Source organism: Notolepis coatsorum (assembly GCF_963971535.1).
Source record: "Notolepis coatsorum genome assembly, chromosome: 18".
NCBI classification, from domain to species: Eukaryota; Metazoa; Chordata; class Actinopteri; order Aulopiformes; family Paralepididae; genus Notolepis; species Notolepis coatsorum.
Window position 1 is genome coordinate 10874979 of NC_140182.1, and position 26342 is coordinate 10901320.

The 26342-nt window shown below is 43.3% G+C and overlaps 1 protein-coding gene across 1 annotated transcript; it reads left to right on the top strand.

Moving 5' to 3' along the window:
- Positions 1-1491: 1491 nt before the first annotated feature.
- Positions 1492-25966, top strand: tmem86a (transmembrane protein 86A). Its single transcript, XM_084334780.1, has 3 exons — positions 1492-1567; positions 21091-21355; positions 25143-25966. Exons 1-3 carry the CDS (start codon positions 1547-1549, stop codon positions 25583-25585), a joined length of 729 nt encoding a protein of 242 aa, XP_084190906.1. The 5' UTR covers positions 1492-1546; the 3' UTR covers positions 25586-25966.
- The last annotated feature ends 376 nt before the right edge of the window (positions 25967-26342 follow it).

Genomic DNA, 26342 nt, shown 5'->3' on the forward strand with positions numbered 1-26342 from the left:
CTGTATATTTGTATATCTTGTATGTCATAAATGTCAGGATGAAACAGTACTGTATATTTGTATATCTTGTATGTCATAAATGTCAGGATGAAACAGTACTGTATATCTGTATGTCATGTATGTCATAAATGTCTTGATGAATTGAAAATGGGGGACCCTGATGTAAACAAGACATTAGCAATAACAAAAAATAATAAACACAGAACAAAACATGAAAAATCAACTTATACATCACAATAGACACCACAAAAAACAATTCCTCCCCCACTCGGACCCCCGAACCCCCCAGGACCATCCACTATAATCATTTTGAGACAAACGCCACAAGTGAAGCAGTGATTTAAAAGCAGACACTAGTCTTTATACCTGTATCACTGTACATATTAATACTATGAGTATGACTTACTACCATAGTGTCTTTATACCTGTATCACTGTACATATTAATACTACCAGTATGACTTACTACCATAGTGTCTTTATACCTGTATCACTGTACATATTAATACTACAACTCTGTATACATCTGATTAGCACTATTACTCAGTAGTACTAATTAATGTTATACCCAGTTTAATCACCTGAACATTGTATATGTCATGTATGTCATATATGTTATGTTATGATGAATGATGACTGATGAATTGAAAATGGGGGACCCTGATGTAAACAAGACGAAAGTCTTTCTCTGGTCTGCATCCCCTTAACAATTGTGTGTATTGAGCTGTACTGTATTGTACCCATTCTGCAATCTGTTAATACAATTTTCAATCAATCAATCAATCAATCAATCAATCAATCAATCAATCAATCAATCAATCAATCAATATTACTATTGCATTTTACTGTTACATTTGCACTCTGGTTTAACTCATTTGCATTGTATTTGCGCTGTATGGTGACAATACATTTTAATCTAATAATCTAAGATCGATACATCGATCATCCGTCGGCTCAAATGATAACCGACTATTGATTGATTGATTGAAAACTTTATTAACAGATTGCAGAATGGGTACAGTACAGTACAGCTCAATACACACAATTGTTAACACTTTATGCAGACCACTAGAAAGACTTTCGTCTTGTTTACATCAGGGTCCCCCATTTTCAATTAATCTTTAACATATATGACATACATGACATACAGATAGACAGTACTGTTGCATCTAGAAATTTACGACATACCAGATTTACAAATAATACAGTACTGTTTGTGACACAAAAAGAGTAAAGCAAATTTTCTCGAATGTAAATAGAAGCCATCTGCTCCGACATGTAAACACAGCGGCCTCCTCCTGTGTGGGCGTGGCCTCCTCCCGTCTGGGCGTTCCTGTCGCCGAGCCCCGCCCCCAATCAACACGAACCGCCCCGTTCATTGGTCAAAAAGGTTCGCGGCCCCGCCCACATCATGGTAGTGTTTTCAGACTGTCGTCTGCGTTTGAGGGAGAAAAACAATCCACATCACAGACACATAATAAATATATAACAACAACAAGAAAGCATCAGTAGCAGAACCCAGGTGTCAGCAAGACCTGCTCGGAAACATGGTGTCGCCGGTGACAGTGGTGAGTAGAGAGACACGCCGACCTGTTTATTAACGATGTGTTCTTCTGACTCAAAACTATAATGCTTTTTTTCAAGACAGAATCTCGTCCGAATAGGTTCTACTGTTAGGTAACTCGCTAACCTCACGTTTAGTGTCTGTGATTATTTATGACACATGACACATGAGCCTTGACGCGATGTGTTCATTGTTTTCCTGTAGTATAATATTGGACAGGTTACAAACTCGTGTCCACGAGGGAATAATAATCACATTTCCATTAGATAAAGTAAACACTGAATAAAGAATGTCTGTCTCCTCAACCTGGTGATGATGTCACACAGCCCACCCACGCATCTCTCGCTCCATGACTGGCACCATGTAAATAATACCATCATAGCCTATATACATTTGTGGGACAAATGAGAACTTGTTTTTTTGTTTTGGGTAATCATTATAGGCTTAATTCTTTGACACAGGCGCACAATACAACCATTCCTTCCTTCTCGAATCTCACTGTGTGCTACTAGACTAGTCGGATCCTTCTACAGATTTCCAAAAGCATGCAGTCCCTAACAAAAAGAAAACCTGTCACGTGACGCTTTTTGTCTTTTTCACCCCCCCCCCTGTACTGTACCCTCCAGTAACACATGCGAGGTGCTTGGCTTCTTTTGATTGATTGATTGAAAACTTTATTACCAGATTTCAGAATGGGTACAATACAGTATGGCTCAATACACACAATTGTTAAGGGGATGCAGACCAGAGAAAGACTTTCGTCTTGTTTACATCAGGGTCCCCCATTTTCAATTCATCATAACATATATGACACACATGACATACAGATAGACAGTACTGTTGCATCTAGAGACATTTATGACATACCAGATCTACAAATACAGTACTGTTTGTGATACAAAGAGTCTAAAAAAGATAGTATCATTTGATGAAGAAACTGTACATTATTTAAGCATTACATCACACGCAGGAGTGGTTTGTGACCAATAAACCATGCCTAGGGGTGGTTGTTAGGCCCGAGGCGCAGCCGAGGGTCGTTAGACCCCCCTAGGCATGGTTTATTGGTCACAAATCACGACTGCACGTGGTGTAAAGCTTTTATACAACTGCCAGATTCATCCAACCTTATTTCTATACAATAAACACACATTAATCGAAGATTTATTGAAAAAACCATCCGCCAGAAAAAGTAGTTCCCACAACTCCATGTGGAAGCAGCTTGAAGTGCATCCAACCAAACTAACACATCCAACTGTGTATTATTGGAATGATTGAGAGAAGTTGCCTCATGTGGAAGCAGCTTGAAGTGCATCCAACCAACTAACACATCCAACTGTGTATTATTGGAATGATTGATTGAAAATGTATTAAAACGTTTTCTTTGCCCTATAGGAAAAAAACGTTTTCTTCGCCCTATTTTTTTATTTATTTCTTTTAGCCTAAACTTAACCAGTTGGAAACCAGGGGTACAGTAATAAAATTAGCAATCAACCAATCAATCAATTCAATAGACCATGCTCACTTAAAACAGCGCTGCTTCTCTCTCAGTCTGACTCCCCCGCTGTTGCAGACAGGAGTGTGTGTGTGTGTGTGTGCGTGTGTGTGTGTGTGTGTGTGTGTGTGTGTGTCACAGTGTGTGTGTGCGTGTGTGTGTATGTGTGTGTGTGTGTGTGTGTGTGTGTGTGTGTGTGTGTATGTGTGTGTTTGTGGGTACGCCAGCGTCGGACAGTGTGAGAGAGAACGCTGCAGTCGGAAAGTAGGAAGGAAGAAATTTAAATCAATCAATTAATCTATCAATCAATCCGCGATTTTTCTTTTGTTCTAGATTGAGTCAAGACCCATCAATTACATCATCCAACATTGTTTAAAATACTAACACGTTCCCCTTGACAGAATCGCTTTATATTTAGTCGTTATGACGCTATCAACATATCCATTTGTTAAAGATTATTGTCCGCCATCTTGTTTTTTCCGACGGAGTGATCCGGCGGAGTGATGTGATTCGGTGGTGGGCGGGTCCTGGGACCAGGAGCGTGGATTATGAAGGATACATACGTGTAAATGGACTGTTTCAGCCAATCAGAATAGAGAAATTTGCATGCCGTTGTATAATACAGTTTACATTATTATCTTAATGTTGCAAGGCTGCAAGGACGTTGTACCATATTAACAGTTGGTGGTGGACGGTGTAACTTTGGAATTATATTTCTGTGATTACTTTGTGGTGGTTCTCAAAGTGCGGTGCGGGGACTCCCCAGGGGGTCGTTGAGGACGATGGATCTAGGGCGCCCATAAAAAGTAACAACCATAACAACTCTTTTCACAAACGCTTCATCTGCTGATTATTACTTTGACTAATCGGATAAAAAGAAATAAAAGCTTCTTGTACATTCGTTCAAACAACTTGCAAATCGATGGTTATAAAACAAAAAGCAATCAAATGTGTGTTGCACATAGAGTTCACACACAGCAAGTGTTTTTACATTTGTTCTCAAAACAAACAGTTTAAGTCTTCAGTTTGAAAGGAGCTGAATGGTTTAAATAATAATAATAATAATAATAATAATAATAATAATAATAATAATAATAATAATAATAATAAAGAAAAACACAAGTGTTAACAGGCTTTTCATCAAATGGCTTCAACAACAGTCCATGGAGGTGCAGCATAATTATAGACCCAACTAATCTATTGTAAAAAAAAATAAAAAATGGTTGCCAACTATTTCTATAATGAATTAGTTGTTGATTAGTTCGATTAACTGTTGCAGCCCTACATGAGGTCCCTGGGACAATATCTTCTCAGGTGGGGGTCCCCTCAGACAATATCCTCTCAGGTGGGGGTCCCCGAGACAATATCTTCTCAGGTGGGGGTCCCAGAGACAATATCTTCTCAGGTGGGGGTCCCCGAGACAATATCCTCTCAGGTGGGGGTCCCAGAGACAATATCTTCTCAGGTGGGGGTCCCAGAGACAATATCTTCTCAGGTGGGGGTCCCCGAGACAATATCTTCTCAGGTGGGGGTCCCCGAGACAATATCCTCTCAGGTGGGGGTCCCAGAGACAATATCCTCTCAGGTGGGGGTCCCAGAGACAATATCTTCTCAGGTGGGGGTCCCCGAGACCATATCTTCTCAGGTGGGGGTCCCAGAGACAATATCTTCTCAGGTGGGGGTCCCTCAGACAATATCTTCTCAGGTGGGGGTCCCCGAGACCATATCTTCTCAGGTGGGGGTCCCAGAGACAATATCCTCTCAGGTGGGGGTCCCAGAGACAATATCCTCTCAGGTGGGGGTCCCTGAGACCATATCCTCTCAGGTGGGGGTCCCAGAGACAATATCCTCTCAGGTGGGGGTCCCTGAGACCATATCCTCTCAGGTGGGGGTCCCAGAGACAATATCCTCTCAGGTGGGGGTCCCCGAGACCATATCTTCTCAGGTGGGGGTCCCTCAGACAATATCCTCTCAGGTGGGGGTCCCCGAGACAATATCTTCTCAGGTGGGGGTCCCCGAGACAATATCCTCTCAGGTGGGGGTCCCGAGACAATATCTTCTCAGGTGGGGGTCCCCGAGACCATATCTTCTCAGGTGGGGGTCCCCGAGACAATATCTTCTCAGGTGGGGGTCCCGAGACAATATCTTCTCAGGTGGGGGTCCCAGAGACAATATCCTCTCAGGTGGGGGTCCCTCAGACAATATCCTCTCAGGTGGGGGTCCCTCAGACAATATCCTCTCAGGTGGGGGTCCCTCAGACCATATCCTCTCAGGTGGGGGTCCCCGAGACAATATCCTCTCAGGTGGGGGTCCCCGAGACAATATCTTCTCAGGTGGGGGTCCCAGAGACAATATCCTCTCAGGTGGGGGTCCCTCAGACAATATCTTCTCAGGTGGGGGTCCCTCAGACAATATCCTCTCAGGTGGGGGTCCCTCAGACAATATCCTCTCAGGTGGGGGTCCCTCAGACCATATCCTCTCAGGTGGGGGTCCCTCAGACCATATCTTCTCAGGTGGGGGTCCCTCAGACAATATCCTCTCAGGTGGGGGTCCCTCAGACAATATCCTCTCAGGTGGGGGTCCCTCAGACCATATCCTCTCAGGTGGGGGTCCCTCAGACCATATCCTCTCAGGTGGGGGTCCCCGAGACAATATCCTCTCAGGTGGGGGTCCCCGAGACAATATCTTCTCAGATGGTCCATGACCTATTACATACCTATTTGGGGGTCCTCCTTGGCGGGAATAAGGTTGAGAGCCACTGGCCTAGAGGAGGGATGTTTGGCTGACGGTTACCTTGGTGACGACAAACCCATGCTATGCCGATCTGGTGCTTTATAACTAGAGATGTTCCGATACCATTTTTTCCTTTCCGATCCGATTCCGATACCTAAGCTTTGGGTATCGGCCGATACCGATACTTATCCGATACCAGTGCATACATTAAAAAAATAAAAAAATATTATATAAATTATAAAACGTTTTTTTTTTTTAATACAGCTACTGTTTTATATATACTGTTTTTTAGTAATAACTATAAAGTTATGGTATTTATTCAACAACAGGTGATTGTATAGATTAGTATTAGTATCAGTAATTGAAAACTATCTCAATGAGTTCACCCACGGAAAGGTTGTTGGCACATTAGTTCCACACAGACATTATTCGTTGCTGCACTTGCTTCCACAAGAAGGCTCCGTTTAGTACCAGAGGCTCTGTTGTTGTGATTTTTGCACAATAAATATTCAACATTCTCTTTTGAGACTCCGCCTCAGACTCTTATCATTTGGCACTAAAAGCTAAACATTGTCGCCGATATGGCTGTCCGCAACATGTCATTAATTGTGTACGCGACGTGCAATTGTGCAATGACAACGTTACCGTGAGCTATGTTAGCTAGCATGAGCTACCGCTATATGGAAAGACTGTAACGTTACTGCCGGTGACATTGTGATTTAACTTGGAATACTCCTTTGCCAACTTGCTGTACTTTGCTTGCAGATCTGCAGCCATTATTGCTGGATTATGTGAATAGCCCCAACTTTAGCCAAGGTAACGTCAAAGCTAGCTTTCGGTTAGCTGTTCAATGCTAATAACACCAGCCACCAAGCGAACTCATCAGAGCTCCCCGTCAACAGCGCTGTCGGGACAATGGCATTTTAAGAAAGTATCTGCTCTGCTGTTAATGGCAATTGACACTTTAATTCACGGTCGATTAAGCACACGTTTGTTTTATAATGCTCACCCAGCGAAGTATGAGTATATAAAGTATCTACAGAGCCCAACGTCCGCAGTGTTGTTGATAAATTACGTCATGGTATCGGAGCGCAACATTAGAGGGTACTCGCAGATACCGATACCAGCATTTTAGGCAGTATCGGCGGCATTTCCGATACTGGTATCGGTATCGGAACAACTCTATTTATAACAGACTGTATGCCTGGGATTGTACAGGGCATGTCTAATGTAAGGAGGAGCGTTACTCCTGGGATTGTACAGGGCATGATGTCTACTGTAAGGAGGAGCATTAATCCTGGGGTTGTACAGGGCATGATGTCTAATGTAAGGAGGAGCATTAATCCTGGGGTTGTACAGGGCATGATGTCTACTGTAAGGAGGAGCATTAATCCTGGGGTTGTACAGGGCATGTCTACTGTAAGGAGGAGCATTAATCCTGGGATTGTACAGGGCATGATGTCTACTGTAAGGAGGAGCATTAATCCTGGGATTGCACACAGGGCATGATGTCTAATGTAAGGAGGAGCATTAATCCTGGGATTGTACAGGGCATGTCTAATGTAAGGAGGAGCGTTAATCCTGGGATTGTACAGGGCATGTCTACTGTAAGAGGAGCATTAATCCTGGGATTGTACAGGGCATGATGTCTACTGTAAGGAGGGGCATTAATCCTGGGATTGTACAGGGCATGATGTCTACTGTAAGGAGGAGCATTAATCCTGGGATTGTACAGGGCATGTCTAATGTAAGGAGGAGCATTAATCCTGGGATTGTACAGGGCATGATGTCTAATGTAAGGAGGAGCATTAATCCTGGGATTGTACAGGGCATGATGTCTACTGTAAGGAGGGGCATTAATCCTGGGATTGTACAGGGCATGTCTAATGTAAGGAGGAGCATTAATCCTGGGATTGTACAGGGCATGATGTCTAATGTAAGGAGGAGCATTAATCCTGGGGTTGTACAGGGCATGATGTCTAATGTAAGGAGGAGCATTAATCCTGGGATTGTACAGGGCAGGTCTACTGTAAGGAGGGGCATTAATCCTGGGATTGTACAGGGCATGATGTCTAATGTAAGGAGGGGCATTAATCCTGGGATTGTACAGGGCATGATGTCTAATGTAAGGAGGAGCATTAATCCTGGGATTGTACAGGGCATGTCTAATGTAAGGAGGAGCGTTAATCCTGGGATTGTACAGGGCATGATGTCTAATGTAAGGAGGAGCATTAATCCTGGGATTGTACAGGGCATGTCTAATGTAAGGAGGAGCATTAATCCTGGGATTGTACACAGGGCATGATGTCTAATGTAAGGAGGAGCATTAATCCTGGGATTGTACAGGGCATGATGTCTAATGTAAGGAGGAGCATTAATCCTGGGATTGTACAGGGCATGATGTCTAATGTAAGGAGGAGCGTTAATGCAGAGATGCATACCTCTCCCAAAGTAACCTAGAGACGGTGATACATGCCTTTGTCACCACCCGCCTCGACTACTGCAATGCTCTGTACACGGGCATCGACAAGTCCCTCCTCCGCCGCCTACAACTGGTGCAGAACGCAGCCGCGCGCCTCCTCCTCACCAAAACAAGAAAACACGAACACATCAGCCCAGTTTTGGCCTCGCTCCACTGGCTGCCTGTTAGCTTCAGGATCGATTTTTAAATTAGCACTAAATGTTTTTAAATCACTAAATGGCACGGCTCCCTCCTATCTGTCCGAGCTCCTGCACCGCCACACCCCCCACCGATCCCTCAGATCAGCTGACCAGATGCTATTGGTGGTACCCAGAACCAGGCTCAAGACTAGGGGAGACAGAGCTTTCTCCACCGCAGCGCCTAGATTGTGGAACAGCCTCCCCCCCAGCGTACGGACTGCCCAGACCGTACAGGCTTTTAAATCACTCTTGAAAACCTACCTGTTCTCCTTGGCCTTCCCCCCTACTTAACCACCACTAGACCCCTGGCCCTTCTATCCTCTTTGTTTTACTGTGTCCTACCAGTTTTTATTACTTTCATTGCTTTATTATGTTTTTAATCCTATATCTTGCACCATATTGTTTTGTTTTTGTTGCTTTCATTGCTTTGCTATGTTTTTTTTCTTTCTTTTAATCTTATACCTTGCCTCACACTATTTTGTTTTTATCAACTTGCTTGTGAAGCACTTTGGTGTCAGCTGCCGCTGCCTGGAAATGTGCTATACAAATAAAACTGACTTGAATTGACTTGACTAATGTAAGGAGGAGCATTAATCCTCCAGGAGACTGCTGGACAATGGAGTCGCAGCACGTGCACTTGACTCGACCCCTGCGCTGCACTAGAATAGAATAGAAGTACTTTATTGATCCCGAGGGAAATTCATCAGAACCACAGATCGCTCACAATGAACATTCAGGAAGTCAAAAGTCACAAATAGGAATAAGAATACAAATAATAATACACAGTCAGAGATATACATTCTAAAATATGTATACATTCTAAAATTCGGAAATATACAGTCTGAAAATATACACTAATATACAGTAAAATGTCAAATTAAAATGTCCAGGAAAGTATACGCCTATAGAAAAATGTAAATGTACAGGAAGATATACAGGGATTTACTCTCAGTGAGGCACAGTGAGGCATTGTACAGGGCGGCTGATGGCTGTACTCTGTGCCACACAGCGTTCCTTTTATGTTTATGTTTATTAAAGGTTCCCCTTTAGAGACACATGAAAGAGCCTCTAGTCTTCCTGGGGTCCTGGACAAAACAAATACAATACAAATGTACAACAAAAAATACGAATAAGAGGGCGGCTAGGTGGTGTAGTGGGCAAGGCGCTCGCCACCAATGCAGGAGACGCTGGGTTCGAGCCCAGCTCTCCGCATTGCTATCAGCTTGGCTGGTCGTTCATACTAATACAATTGGCAGTGTTAGGGGGTGGGAAGCTGATGGGTGGGGATCGGACGTTGTGGACAGCGACTCCTACAGGTCGGTTGGTGCGCCTGCGCAGCAGAATCAGGAAGCGACGGGGGCGGCGTGTCCCTCCCACGCAGACCCCCGACGCTGAGAGATTGCGCTGTGCAGGTGAAAAGATGCGACTGCTGCTAGTCGACTACCGGAGGGGACACGTGATGTAAGGCTTCGTCCACATTGCAGCCGGCTTGTGGGAGGCATGGCCTAACAGCGTTCGAGACAGGGGAGGGTAGAATTGGACGATACAAAATTGGGATGGGAGAAAAATAGAAAATGGGAGAAAAAGTAGATAAAAAAAAATATATACGAATAAAAAATAAAACAAAACACATAAATGAAGAATTAATACAAATATACAAATTCACATTATAAAATCTAACATTCCAGTCAAACAAAAAAAATATATACACAGATAACAGTTACATAATTGACAAGTTTGCAAGATATCTCTTAATATTTTTTTTTAAAGTAATTTTATTATGTATTGTGGATGAGATGTTTTTCGGCAGAGCATTCCAGAGTACTATTGACCTATATATGCCAGTGAGTTTGAGAAAATTTGATTTTGGTGCTGTTTTTGTTCTGATGTTACCAGAAGCGGCCCCTCTAGTGTTGTAACCATGTTCAGAAGTAATTTCTAACTGATGAGCCAAGCTAGATGGCTTACCAGTGCTAATAATATTCCACAGTAGCATAATGCCCCTTTTCCACTGCATGGTACCTACTCGACTCTACTCGGCATTTTCGGTTTTCCATTACAAAAATACCTGGTACCAGGTACTTTTTGGGTACTTTTTTAGTCCCTGCTCTGTCGAGGTTCCAAGCGGGTAGAAGTGGTACCAGAAAAGTCATGTGAAACACTGCAGACCACTGATTGGTCAGAAGAGAGACGCGTCACTCGTTGGAGCATCTCCACAAAAACAGAAAGCCGCCATCTTTAATGTCTCGCGTAGGATTTCATTTGCAGCAGGAACAAGTGCAATAAACAAAAAAGGATACAGTCACTGTGTATTCTGCCTCATTTATTGATGAAACAAAACCGACATCAACACAATTTGCCACCGAGCGGAGAGTTTAGTCTCACAAAAAGATCGCTGACTTGTTAAGCTTGTTGTTAGGTTAGGTGCTAATGTTATGCTAGCGTTTTAGCATGGCTATCGTACATAGCGTGATCAATATAACTCTCTATTGATTGTTTGTACTAGTAACGTTAATGCTAGTAGAATAGACACAACGTGAGGTAATCACCATCCATTTTAAACCGGTTATTACCTAATGCTAACGTTAGCAGATAGACGCGAGACTGGTAACGTTACAGCTTGTTGTTAGCCTAATGCTAATGCTAACGTTAACGTTAGCAGATAGACACGAGAGCCTAGGTAACGTTAAAGCTTGTTGAATAGACACAATGAGAGGTAACGTTAGTGTTAGCAGAATAGACACAACTATTGTGTTGATTGATTGAAAACAGTGTTTTACTCTGGCTTGCGCCTAGCTCACGGACATAGCTATGCTGGAGCTCTCAGCTGTACACCAGCGGCCCCGCCTCCCCACACGGAGACAAACTGAGTACTTAGTACCTGCAGTGGAAAAGGAACGAAGTACCAGGTACCTAAAGCGAGTAGGGTAGAGTCGAGTAGGTACCATGCAGTGGAAAAGGGGACTCATCGATACTTTATTTTTAACCATCAGCCATGCCAGATGTTCATGCATAAAACCAATACTTGTCCTGTATGAACAGCCTAGTGCCAGACGAGCGGCTTTATTCTGAGCAACCTGCAACTTTTTAAAATTCGATTTTGTAGCCGACGACCAGATAACAGGCGGGCAGTATTCTAAATGAGGCAAAACTAAAGAATGAATAACAGATTTCATTATGGAGGGAGTGATAAAAGCAGAACATTTCCTAGTCATAAAAATTCCTCTTCCCATTTTAATGACACTATTATTTATGTTTTAGACCAAGAAAGATAAGGAACCTTTTCACCAATAAAGTAGGATCAGTACGCTTCCTAAAGCCCATAGGCCACTATGCCTTGAAGCCGAACTTGTACTTTGGTTATGTGACCTTCATTCAAGCTTTATTTAATCTCTAAGGACCACGGCCCAATGGGCATTTGATGTAAAGGAAGTTGTTCTGAGTCAAAGTGTTTTTAGCCAAACATCTGTCTTGTCCTTTTAAACCTTTTTACTGCCAAATGCTGCGGGAGACCTATGTTTTGCAAAGTTAATAACAATCCAATTTTACATGTGGTGTGTAATGTGACTCTCGGTACATGGTAGTGCCCCTGCAAATACTGTGCCGTAGGCCTGTTGCAATGCTTGTGTGTGGCTCACCGCAAGTTATGCCCCTTGGATTTTGGGCAGCTGCAAGACCAACATAAATGGTGTCATGTGATAAACATTGTTATGTAAAGGAATGTGAATCACTACCCACTTTCAAAAACACTCTAAAAAAACACCTACGGGAGACTGCAATTCGAAACTGGCCCCTGTAAATGTCCTAACACAACCCCCTCCAATGTACAGTAAATTACCAAGTATGGTCTTGTCAATATTCCAATGTACAGTTTTGCTTGTACAGTTGTACAGTGTCCCCCACCCACCCCTCCTACCCACTTCCCCCCCCCACTCCTACCCAACCTCCCCCCCACCCAACCACCTCCAATGTACAGTCTCTACGTCAAATGTATATACTATTTTTTTCTGGACTCTTTTCGTATCACAAACAGTACTGTATTTGCAAATTTGGTATGTCATAAATGTATAGATGTAGCAGTACTGGCTATCTGTATGTCATGTATGTCATATATGTTACGATGAATTGAAAATGGGGGACCCTGATGTAAACAAGATGAAAGTCTTTCTCTGGTCTGCATCCCCTTAACAATTGTATTGAGCTGTACTGTACTGTACCCATTCTGCAATCTGTTAATAAAGTTTTCAATCAATCAATCAATGTGACCAACCAGTATGCTATCTGTGAGTGTCATGTCATGTGACATGTATGCTAGCTGTGAATGTCATGTGACATGTATGCTAGCTGTGAGTGTCATGTGACCTGCATGCTAGCTGTGAGTGTCATGTGACCTGCATGCTAGCTGTGAGTGTCATGTGACCTGTATGCTAGCTGTGAGTGTCATGTGACCTGCATGCTAGCTGTGAGTGTAATGTGACCTGCATGCTAGCTGTGAGTGTCATGTGACCTGTATGCTAGCTGTGAGTGTAATGTGACCTGCATGCTAGCTGTGAGTGTCATGTGACCTGTATGCTAGCTGTGAGTGTAATGTGACCTGTATGCAAGCTGTGAGTGTAATGTGACCTGTATGCTAGCTGTGAGTGTCATGTGACCTGTATGCTAGCTGTGAGTGTAATGTGACCTGCATGCTAGCTGTGAGTGTCATGTGACCTGCATGCTAGCTGTGAGTGTCATGTGACCTGTATGCTAGCTGTGAGTGTAATGTGACCTGCATGCTAGCTGTAGGTGTCATGTGACCTGTATGCTAGCTGTGAGTGTAATGTGACCTGCATGCTAGCTGTAGGTGTCATGTGACCTGTATGCTAGATGTGAGTATAATTTGACCTGTATGCTAGCTGTGAGTGTCATGTGACCTGCATGCTAGCTGTGAGTGTCATGTGACCTGTATGCTAGTTGTGAGGGTCATGTGACCTGTATGCTAGCTGTGAGTGCAATGTGACCTGCATGCTGCTAGCTGTGAGTGTCATGTGACCTGTATGCTAGCTGTGAGTGTCATGTGACCTGCATGCTAGCTGTGAGTGTCATGTGACCTGTATGCTAGCTGTGAGTGTCATGTGACCTACATGCTAGCTGTGAGTGTAGATGTTCCGATACCATTTTTTCCTTCCCGATCCGATTTGGGTATCGGCCGATACCGAGGACTGATCCGATACTACTGCCTACATTTAATTTTTTTTTATATTATATAAATTACAACACTTATTTTAAATGTTTTACAGCTACAGATACTGTTTTATATACTGTTTTTTTTAGTAATAACTAGAAAGTAATGGTATTCATTCAACAACAGGTGATGATTGTATAGATTAGTATCATTAATTGACAACTATGCTCAATGAGTTCACCCACGGAACTGTTGTTGGTGTTGGGACATTGGTTCCGCACGGATGTTATACGTTGTTGCACTTGCTATCCAGTCGGCTCCGGTTCAGTTAGCTAGTAGTAACGTGTATGTTGTGATTTTTCTATGCACAATAAATATTCAACATTCTCTTTTGAGACTCCGCCTCAGACTCTTATCCTTTGGCACTAAAAGCTAAACATAGTCACCGGCGGTATGGCTGTCCGCAACATGTCATTAATTGCGTGCATGTGTGCGAGAGGTCGATCAGTGACGACACTTAGGTTAGCCAGTTAACGTGAGCTAGATGGAAAGACAATGTAACGTTACCTTGGAATACTCATGTGCCAACTTGCTGTACTTTGCTTGCAGGTCTACAGCCATTATTGCTGGATTATGAATAGCCAAGGTAACGTTAAAGCTAAAACTAGCTTTTCAGCTAGCTCTTCAGCTAATGCTAATAACACCAGCAAGCGAACACATCAGAGCTCCCCGTCACACCGCTCTGTCGGGACGATGGCATTTAAGAAAGTATCTACTGTTAAAATGACAAACAGCATTGACACTTTAATTCATGGTCGATTAAAAACATGTTTGTTTTATAATGCTCACTCTCAGCAGGAGGATACCGCACGTGTTGTTGATAAATTACGTCATATGGGATTGGAGCATAGATTTGACACAGACTCGCCGATACCAGCATTTTAGGCTGTATCGGAGGCATTTCCGATACTGGTATTGGTATCGGAACAACTCTATGCGAGTGTCATGTGACCTGCATGCCAGCTGTGAGTGTCAGTGACATATTTACAGAATGTCTCTGTTGTGTCCCTTTGCAGAACCGAGGGGAGAGATATTTTCAAATAACATCCGCTCAAAGATTTAAGATTTCATTTTGAGATAAACTTTGAGTTAGGCCTAATATGTGTAGTTGTTGTTATCATTCATTTCTATGACAGAATTGTGCGCAACGACATCACAATATCATAATTTCATCACAATATGACCACAAAGCGATAATAATGAATTCTAAATAATAAAGAATAAAAAATAAAGTGTTTTTATTTTTGCTAGTATGCTCCTGAAATTAGTATAAAACCGTACTCTAAGTGGTATTAAAAAGTCTTGAATTTAACGCGCTGTCCCTCTCTTCAGTCTGACAGCTTGTTCTGTGCGACTAGACGTCAGCCTGTTTTGACTCCCGGAGCAGCACAAAGGGAAACGGCAGCTGAACAATAGCACTGAGGATCACTGCTCCTCCACGCAGCGTGATGAGAGTCAAGAGGTTATGGGAGCCGGTAACCCCCTCCCACCTTCTTCCTGGAATCCCTCCCTCCCTCCCTCCCTCCCTCCCTCCCTCCCTCCCTCCCTCCCTCCCTCCCTCCCTCCATCTCTCCCTCCCTCTCCCTCTCCCTCCCTCCCTCACTCCCTCCCTCCCTCTCTCTCTCTCTCCCGAGCTCCACAAGTCCACGATCCAGGCGTCCCGGGAGAATCTCTCACTCCATATACCTTACAGCAGTCAAGCGATCTGAGCTTAAAGGAAAACTCCAACATTTTGGGAAATTAGCTTATTTGCCATCTACCCTGGAGTTAGACAAGAAGATACATACCCTTTTTCTTCTCTGTGCATGCAGTAGGAGTAGGAAGACGCGCACCGTTAGCCTAGCTTAGCGGCAGTCACTGGAAGTAGGTTCCTCCATTAGCCTAGTTCCAAACGTCTTCCTACTCCTACTGCATGCACAGAGAAGAAAAAGGTATGCATCTTCTTGTCTAACTCCAGGGTAGATGGCAAATAAGCTAATTTCCCAAAATGTTGGAGTTTTCCTTTAAGCTCACTAATCATTTCGAGACAAACGCCACGAGTGAAGCAGTCATTTAAAAGCAGACACTAGTGTCTTTATACCTGTATCACTGTACATATTAATACTACCAGTATGACTTACTACCATAGTGTCTTTATACCTGTATCACTGTACATATTAATACTACCAGTATGACTTACTACCATAGTGTCTTCATACCTGTATCACTGTACATATTAATACTACCAGTATGATTTACTACCATAGTGTCTTTATACCTGTATCACTGTACATATTAATACTACCAGTATGACTTACTACCATAGTGTCTTTATACCTGTATCACTGTACATATTAATACTACCAGTATGACTTACTACCATAGTGTCTTTATACCTGTATCACTGTACATATATATATATACATACATTTCCATTTATAAAAAAAAAAAAAAAAAAAAAATTTGAATCTTTTTTCTTTTTCTTTTATATAAATGGAAATGTATGGTTGAAGCATGCAAACGTTCAAACGCACACACACTAATAAGCATTGGAGGCTTTTAACCAGGGCCGGACTGGGGAAATCATTCAGGCCAGGAAATATAGTGCAAAATATAGCCCCAGTCAGGCCACTTTTTAAGCGGGGGGTCTGCCACCAGGAAATGTTGTGTTACAAAGACTTATTTTCAGGAATTGTTTTATTTGTACCCTTTAAATGCCAGTGTTTGTGATGGCATGACTGCATAAAAAGAAAAAAGATAAAAAAAAGAAAAAAATTATCATCTGGCGACCCCCCCACGGCGGCTCGAGGTGTCGCGACCCCCACTTTGGGAACCCCTGCTCTACTGTATACCTACAGCTCTATTGTATACTCTACTGTATACTCTACTGTAGACTGACTGATCAGGTCTTTTAAAGCTTCTTTCCTCTCCTGTGTAAGTCAAGCCAGACATCTATTTTAGGCGTCAACCTACCAAACCAGCTTGTGTTTAGCATCTGCTTCGTTTCTTGGTCCCTGCAGCAGTGAATGTGACCGAGGGGCCTTTGCTTCAACTTCTAACCTCATCGAAGAGCGCGGCTCCGTTCACACTGCAGGCCTTAGTGCTCTATTCTGATGCTCAGATCCCATTTATTATGTTTGGCTGTTGTTTGTTCACATTATTATATATATTTTTTTTTGGATCCACTTTTTCTCCCATTTTCTATATTTTCTCCCATCCCAATTTCGTATCATCCAATTCAACCCTCCCCTGTCATGAACGCTGTTTCTTGCCTCCCACAAGCCGGCTGCAATGTGGACTAAGTCATACATAGCACAAGTCCCCTCCGGTACTTGAGGTAACAGCAGTCGCATCTTTTCACCTGCGCAGCTCGATCTCTGTGGCGAGGAGTAACGCGTGGGAGGCTCACGCTGCCCCCGACACTTCCTGATTTTACTGCGCAGGCGCACCAACCGACCTGTAGGAGTCACTGTCCACAACGCCCGATCCCCACCCATCAGTTTCCCACCCCCTAATACGGCCAATGTGTATTAGTATGAACGACCAGCTAAACTGAAAGCAATGTGGAGCGCTGGGCTCGAACAGGCGAGCCCAGCGTCTCCACATTCGTGGCAAGCGCCTTGCCCACATTATTATAATTTTTTTAATGTGGCCAATATCAATCAAACAATCAAGGGGGGGGCAGGTGGCGCACGGAGATTACGTTCGTCACCAACACCGGGAGACACTAGGATTCGCCTGTTCGAATCCAGCTCCCGGCGTTGCTATCAGCTTGGCTGGCTCACACTGATACAATTGGCTGTATCAGGGGGTGGGAAAGCTGAAGGGTGGGTCCTGGGCGTTGTGGACAGCGACCCCTACAGTTCGGTCGGGGCGCCTGCTCAGCGAGGGTTGGAACTGAGGAGAGATAGTGTGGCCTCCCACACGCTACACTCTCCCCGGTGAGAACCTGCGCGGCCAGGTTGGCCTGCCGGCAGGCTGCACATGCGTCGGGGGAAAGCATGTGACAGTCTCCGGTCTCCCGGACCAACAGTAGGGGAAAGTACGCAACAACCAGGAAGGGTGGGATGGGAAAAAAATCGGGAAAAAGGAGGGGAAGAAAGATAATTATATAAAAAAATAAAAATCAAACAATCAAACAATAAAGAAGATGGACGTAAACATGAAGGACACTGAAGTCACAGTTTATGGTTTAATATATAAATTGATGTGCAGTGGAGGACAGCTAATTAATGCGAAGATGATAATGGAGGAGAGGAGGAGGTGAAAGAGAGACTTTTCTTCTTTCAATAATGCTTTCAACCATAGATCTGTTATATCATACATAGATCTGTTATGATACATAGATCTGTTATGATACGTCCCCTCAAGCTTTGCTTGTTCAGAAGTGTCAGCCCAAATACTTACAGAATACTGAATTGTGATGAATGTCAATCTAGAGTTGGGGGGACAGTGTCTCAGGAGGTAGTGCGGTTGGTTGTCTGGTGATCGGAAGGTTCCCGGTTCGATTCCCGCTCCTCCCGGGCAGCGTGTCGGCGTGTCCTTGAGCAAGACACTTAACCCCTAATTGCTCCCGATGAGCAGGTTGGCACCTTGCATGGTCAATGGGTGAGTGAATGGGTGAATGTGAGGAACAAAAAATGATATAGTGCTTTGGATAGCTGTTATATAAATGCACCATTTTGTCAGGATGGAGGTAGGTGAGTTCCAATTGTTGTAGGCAATCACAGAGACGGAGAAGGTATACTCTTGAACAGGTTCGACTTTAATAGTAAAGAACACAAAGAGTAATACTAGGATACTATGCCAAGGCCAGGGAAAGAGAGAATAGATAATGGAGCTTAGTGGTGGTCCAGAACTGGAACCGGCCGCGTTATCTCCGAACGCCTATAGTGAAGACCTGACGAATGACAAGCAGAGGAAAGGAATGTTACATAGCCACCAAATACCAACATTCCACACACACCCCCGTGACAGCCAATCAGAAGCCAACCCCTAAGTGACAGCACTAAATGACAGGGAAAAACAAGTGACAGCAATCAAGTGACAGATGACAGAGAAGGTGGGTGGTTCCCGACCGTAGTCAAGAACCAGAATCGTAACACCATTTACCATTCAGAGTGACGTAAAACACAGTGGCAGTAGAGATACCTGGCACTGATTGATTGATACCTGTTTGTCAAAAAATCAGACCTGTATCTGATTTAGGACAAATCGGAATTGAAAAGATCAGATTCGATGTGATTTGTGCTATTCACACTTGGGTAAAAAACGTATCAAGAGTCACATATGAGCACAAAAAAGAAATAAGTAGAGATGTCCGATATTAGCGGCCTACCGATATTGGCATTAAAATGTACGTAATATAGAAAATAATCGGTATCTGTAAAAAAAAAGATTTAAATTTTTATTTTTTATTTAATTTAACCTGTACTTACCCAGACAAGCTAGTAAGAACAAATTCTTATATACAAAAGCAGCCTGAACAAAAAGCTAAATCCTTTTTAAAGGAAGGGAGGGTGGGAGGCTGCAACAAAAAAAGAGATGCAATGTTAGTTACCTGAAATAAATTATTTCGTTTTTTTTTTGTGTGTGTGGGGGGTGGGTGTGTATCGGTTGATATCGGTATCAGGAATTAAGAGTTGGACAATATCGGTATATCGGATATCGGTCAAAAAGCCAATATCGAACATCCCTAATTTGGACCACTTCTGCCTGCAGTGTGAATGTAGCCTAAGTTGGTGATTTCATAACCCAAAGCCAAACTACCTGGAATTCAGATAATCTTGCCAAACCAGCTGGATGTGCTGAAGCAGACGGTGGGAGAGACTTCCAGCAGCAGAACCTGTGCCTTCGTGATGGGGCTCTCTCCCCCTGGGACGTGCCTGCTGCCTGGGTAGAAACCTCACGCTTCCTTCAGCTGAACGACAAACGACCCAGAGCTGAGGCAGGTCGATAAGAGAGAAACACACACAATAAAGCCCCATCTGCTCACTGAAGCAGCAGATGATGTCCAGATATCTGCTGCGAGATTAATGTGTGTGTGTGTGTGTGTGTGTGTGTGTGTATTCATTCAATCTTTATTTCATTTACAATGACGTTGAGCATACAAACACAATAAATTATAATAATAATAATCAACATTATTTGTATAGCACCTTTCATGCAATAATTGCAGCTCAAAGTGCTTCACAGACCTCCCGGAGACACACAGAACATTCTAGATGTGTTCTGTTGTGAAACCTTCTCTCTTTCGCCTGTCCTGGTCATCCACCCTTTACCCTACTGGCATTCAGCCTGAGAGAGAGAGAGAGAGAGAGAGAGAGAGAGAGAGAGAGCATTTTTTTTAATTGTAAAACGTATGCATAATGTTGTGTTAATTCCACGACGAGATATGTAATGTTAATTACCTGAAATTATTCCGTTTTTTTGGGGGGGGGGGGGGGGGGGGGGGGGACCCTGCATATATCGATATCGGTATTAAGAGTTGGACAATATCGGTATATCGGTAAAAAAGCCAATATCGAACATCCCTACTCAGAACCATGACTGTTGTTTTCCTGGTAAATTAGAAATGTCACTTTTTCTTTTAGTAAATCCAGAAAATAATCCGTTTTCACCGAAGTTTCAAGTTTCAAGTTTTGTTTTATTTTTCACGTATAAAGTACGTACGTGTACATTACATTGAAATGCTTGGTTCTGTATGAGCCTCCTAAGATTGTGCTTCATACAGTAAAAATAAAAAGAATAAAGACCAAACGCTATACAAAATATTCAATACACAAAACTAAAAACAAAATGCAAAAATGAGGTAGAAATGTTGTGCAAATCTTTCATTAATAAATAGATAAAATATCATGTAGTGTTAAAAAGTGGCCAAGTGGCGCAGTGGGCAAGGCGCTCGCCACTAATGCAGGAGATGCTGGGTTCAAGCCCAGCTCTCGGCGTTGCTACCAGCTTGGCTGGTCGTTCATACTAACACAATTGGCAGTGTTAGGGGTGGGAAAGCTGGTGGGTGGGGATTGGACGTTGTGGATAGCGACTCCTACAGGTCGGTTGGTGCGCCTGCGCAGCAGAATCAGGAAGTATCGGGGGCAGCGTGAGCCTCCCACGCGTTACTCCTCGCCACTGAGAGATTGCGCTGTACAGGTGAAAAGATGCGACGGCTGCCTCCTCGTGTACCGGAGGGGACACGTGATGCAAGGCTTGGTCCTCACTGTAGCCGACCAGTGGGAGGCATAGTCTAGCGACGTTCGAGACAGGGGAGGGGAGAATTGAAGGAAGAATTGGCGAGGCAAAATTGGGATGGGAGAAAAATAAGGAGAAAAAGTGGATACCAAAAAAAAGTGTTTAAAGTGTCTAAAGTGAACAGACATCACATGGTGGAAGGTAAACAGACGGATGAATGAAAATGTGTTTTGTTTTGTGTGTCTTGCAGGTAAAGAGCGAGGGCCCTTATCTCGTGCCCTTCTTCAAGGCGACGTGTGTGTACTTTGTCCTCTGGCTGCCCACCTCCAGCCCCTCCTGGTTCAGTTGCCTCATCAAGTGTCTGCCCATCTTCTGCCTCTGGGTGTTCCTGTTGGCCCACGGCTTCAGTTTCCTGGGCGCCAACTCCAACGCCCGCAAGATCCTGGCCGGACTCATCTTCTCTGCCCTGGGTGACGCCTTTCTCATCTGGCAGGAGCAGGGCTACTTCAGTCACGGTGAGGGAACTCTACACACTAATATATAATATAAGGGCTACTTCAGTCACGGTGAGGGAACTCTACACACTAAGGGCTGAAGCCCAGAACGCTGCAATCCAGGCTGCAATCGCTGCCCTGGTGATCGACGCCAAAATCATATTGTTGCTGATCTGACCGCTCTGACCTCACATCAGCATGAAAAAAGATGCTTGTAAAAAAAATCATTTTGAAAATCAGTTCTTCTCAGACAAGGACATTTAGTCATGAGGACTTTCAGAAAAGCTGTCTACCACATAGCTATAACATCTAGGTTCTATAACATGTAAGTTCTATAACATGCAGGTTCTATAACATGTATTCTATACCATGTAGGTTCTATAACATGTATTTTATAACATGTAGGTTCTATAACATGTAGGTTCTATAACACTGAACACTGAAAGTAGCCATAAAATCAAAACTGACCACTAATAAACTTATTTATAGGACTGCGAAATAAGGTGGCAAGAGAAATAAGGAAAGCAAAGGCCAATTTCTTTATTAATATCATTGACCAAGCAAAGGGAAACTCCAAATTTATCTGGGAGAACTTGAATAAACTGACAGGGAAACACACTGGGAAAAAAAGTGCCTAGAAATCTGTGTGAATGGCAATATTACACAGGATGGACCTCAAATTGCAACAAGTTTTAATTCCTATTTTGTAGAGTCGGTGCAGACTCTGCAACAGAGCTCCCCTACTAATCTGACTATGTCTCCAGTGGATCAAAATCAGCCTGTCTTTGAGCTGTGTGAAATCACTGTAACAAAAGTGACAACAATTATAAATTCCTTGAAGAACTCTAAAGCCAAGGATGTGTATGGTCTAAACACTATGCTACTAAAAACTTTTAATGAATGCTTATCTGGACCAATATCAACAATCATAAATAGATCCTATAGTGAAGGCGTTTTCCCAGGAGCATGGAAGGAAGCTATAATAACCCCCATCTACAAAGCAGGTCAATCCTCTGAGGTAGCTAACTATAGGCCAATTAGCATTGCCCTCATCCAATGTCACTTTGACTATGCTTGCATTTCATGGTACAGCAACATATCAAAACAAATGAAGACAAAGCTCCAGACCTCCCAAAACAAACTAGTGAGACTCCTGCACAACCTTCACTTTAGGACTCACCTAACGCCAGCCCACTTTAGCAGTCTGGGATGGCTTAGGGTTGAAGAAAGGGTACACCAGCTTAAAATGCTACTGGTTTTTAAAGTACTGAAAGAAACGGTCCCCAAGTACCTAGTAAATTATTTTAATAAAGTAGGAGATGTCCACAAACACGCCACAAGAGTAAGCCCCACGGACCTGGTCCCGCCGAGAGTCAGGACATGCATGGGGAAAGATGCATTTTTTTACTCGGCTACGGTAATGTGGAATGCCCTGCCAACATTCATAAAACTCCTGAACTCCCCTCTCGGATTTAAATCCGCCCTAAAAACATGGCTCAGCAGCAACTCAAATTGGTCTTAAAATGTTTTTTATCTCTTTTATCATAACTTGGCTTTTATTTCTTTTATCATGAGTTGCTTTTAAGGGTTTGCGGATTTTCTTTTAACATTAGTTAAGTGTGACATAATAATGGCATTAAAATACAGTGCTGCTGCTTTTGTTGACAGAGAGTTTCTGATGTGACGGAAGTTTGATAAGTGAAACTTTGCATTGTTTACTACCGATTTGATTTGTTTTTTAAATGTAAGATTGGAGTCCATTTTTATCCCAAGGTATCTATATTCGGATACAACTGTCAACCTTTCTCCTCTGACATAGACATCAGGTGAGACAGTATTCATCAGCCTCTTTGTAAAAAACATGCAAACAGTCTTTTTGGTGTTTAAATGCAGACATGAGTTAGTCAACCATTCAGTGACCGATGTCATCACCGCTGTTAACTTGTTTGCAGCTTGCTGCTTGGTTTCTGCATGGACATAAATGACTATCATCTGCATACATCTGGATGTCAGACTTATTGCATACAGCTGGAAGATCATTAATGTATAAACTAAACGACAGCGGTCCCAATATAGATCCTTGGGGGACACCAAAACCACAGCTAAGGGCAGAGGATAGCTCACCATTTGCCCTTACTCTCTGAGTTCTACCTTCAAGATAAGACTTCATGTATGTGATGGTATTAGGGGAGAAGTTGTACCGAGAAAGCTTGGTGAGCAGGACACCATGATCCACAGTGTTGAAGGCTTACTTTAGATCTAAAAATGCGGCTGCAACAACTCCCCCCTTATCAAGCTTAGATGTAATACTCTCCAGGAGGAAGCAGATTGCAGTCTCTGTTGAGTGTTTTACCCTAAAACCAAACTGCATGGGGTGCAGTCCAACAGAGCTGGTGCTAAGGTGACTTGTTAGTTGTTCTGCTATGTGTTTCTCTGCTATTTTGGAAATAACAGGTAAAATGCTTTTTTTTTATTGATTGAATACTTTATTTTGACACAAATCGTAGGACAAAAAAACATTTTAAAAGACAAGACAATAACAGTGTCAACAACGCTGGTCAAAAATGGATAAAACACAATAAAGCCAAGGCTTGTTTCCATTGTGGTCCATACATGGAACATAAAAAGGCACAGAAACACAAATGGACATGTACACTAGACAGTATAAAAACACCTAACCTGACAACTCATACAGTTAACATACTGTCTGACTAGCTGGACACAAGCCTCCTGTACAACATTACGATCTGTACAGGTCGTTTACCATCAGGCTGTGAAAGTTCTGGACAGGAAAACAAACAGCCACCACCATTGTTATAGCATAGCAAACCAGAACCTACTGAGCTGGGACAATCTTGTCAAATTCAAAGATGCCTGCCTTACCTATAAAATCCTACATGGCTTGGCTCCTCCCCCCCCTCTGTACTTTCATAAAACAGAAAGCATCTGCTGACAGATATACCAGGTCTGTAGTCAGAGGGGACTGTATAGTCCCAAACAGGAGGTCTGCTTTTAGTCAGACAGCCTTTTCCGTGAGAGCAGCCCACACCTGGAACAGTCTGCCAACACGGCTCAGGGAGTAAACTAATCATGGTTGAGAGATGGTCAAGTGTGCAACCATTTTAACTGAGGGGTTGTATTTTAATGTATTTATTTGTATGTATTTTAGTGTATTGTAACCTATACTGATTCCTACTGTGTTTTAATTATTGTACTATGTTTTAATTATTGTTGTGCTCATGTCACCTGCCCCAGAGACTACAGTTGAAAATTTGCCAACTTGGCTAAACTGGCATATTTACAGTCAAATGTTCCTTAATATGCACTGTCTCTGTATTTTAAACAAATAAATACAAATACAAAATGTAAGTTCTATAACATGTATTATATAACATGTAGGTTCTATAACATGTATGTTCTATAGCATGCAGGTTATATAACATGTATTCTATACCATGTAGGTTCTATAACATGTATTATATAACATGTAGGTTCTATAACATGTATTCTATAACATGTATTCTATAACATGTAGGTTCTATAACATGTATTCTATAACATGTATTCTATAACATGTAGGTCTATAAAATGTATTCTATAACATGTATTCTATAACATGTATAACATGTATTCTATAACATGTATAACATGTATTCTATAACATGTAGGTTCTATAAAATGTGTATTCTATAACATGTATTCTATAACATGTATAACATGTATTCTATAACATGTATAACATGTATTCTATAACATGTAGGTTCTATAAAATGTGTATTCTATAACATGTATTCTATATGTCCGCCAGGCCTCCTGATGTTCGCCATCACGCACGTCCTCTACTCGGCGTCGTTCGGCATGAGGCCGCTGAACGGGCGCGCCGGCCTGGTGATCGCCCTGATGTCGGGCCTCAGCTACCTGCTGCTGTACCCCTACCTGACCGGCCCCTTCACCTACCTGGTGGGCGTCTACGTGGCCCTGATCGGCTTCATGGGCTGGCGGGCGATGGCGGGCGTGCGCCTGGCCGACGACCTGTGGCGCTGGACGGAGCTGTCGGCGTGCCTCGGCGCCGTGCTCTTCATCGTGTCCGACCTCACCATCGCCGTCAACAAGTTCTGCTTCCCCGTGCCCTACTCCCGCGCCGTCATCATGGCCACCTACTACGCCGCGCAGATGCTGATCGCCCTGTCCGCCGTGGAGAGCCAGGGCCAGGGCCAGGAGGCCGCGCTGCTGGCCAGGAAGAGGGCGTGAGGGACGCCCGCGACGCCGCCGCTTCCCCCACCCCCCCCACCCACCCCCCTGTTGGCTCGGTGTGATCATGGACACGTGTCCCTGCCAAAGCCCCCCCCCCCCTCGACCCTCAGTCCCAGTCCTAGTGTGCAACGCGGTCTCGTCGAAGAATGTAAATAGAGTACTAATCGACAGGAGAAAAGGTACATGACGTACGTTTGTGTTATAGCCATATACATGTCATATATTTACTTATTGTATAAGTGAATATATTTACATTTCGTTATCGGAGCCCAAAACAAACAGAGCGACCGGGAATCCAGCCAACGCTGATTGTGGCTTTAACATAACGTACAATAATGTACTTTTTTCCTGTGGTGGATACATACTTTATTTGACTGTGGTGAGGCTCACTAGCAACCACCCCTGCCCCCCCCCCCCCCCCCCCCCACAGACTACCACCCAACTACACCTTTGTTACCATGGAGATATCGTAGCGCAATCTACAACCTCCCCCGACAACACCTACCTGCCTGTTGTTGTGTTCTTAGTATGTCTCACGCCATAGTTACCGTGGACACCAGTATACTATTACTACTAACCTGCTACATTTGACTAGAGTATAGATTACTTTAGTTGCCACTTACATTGTATTTTAAGGGGGCGGGGGTTGTGGGTGGGGGCGTTCCATTGTGTGTGTGTGTGTGTGATCGATTGACTGCTCTTGGTCTTTTAATTCAGTGCTGTTGTTACAATCTCCCCACAGTCACTGCCCCTT

Coding starts and splice junctions, on each gene's coding strand:
- tmem86a (XM_084334780.1), top strand. CDS start 1,547: ATGGTGTCGCCGGTGACAGTG. Junction 1,568..21,090: donor TGGTGTCGCCGGTGACAGTG/GTGAGTAGAGAG, acceptor TGTGTCTTGCAG/GTAAAGAGCGAGGGCCCTTA. Junction 21,356..25,142: donor GCAGGGCTACTTCAGTCACG/GTGAGGGAACTC, acceptor TATGTCCGCCAG/GCCTCCTGATGTTCGCCATC.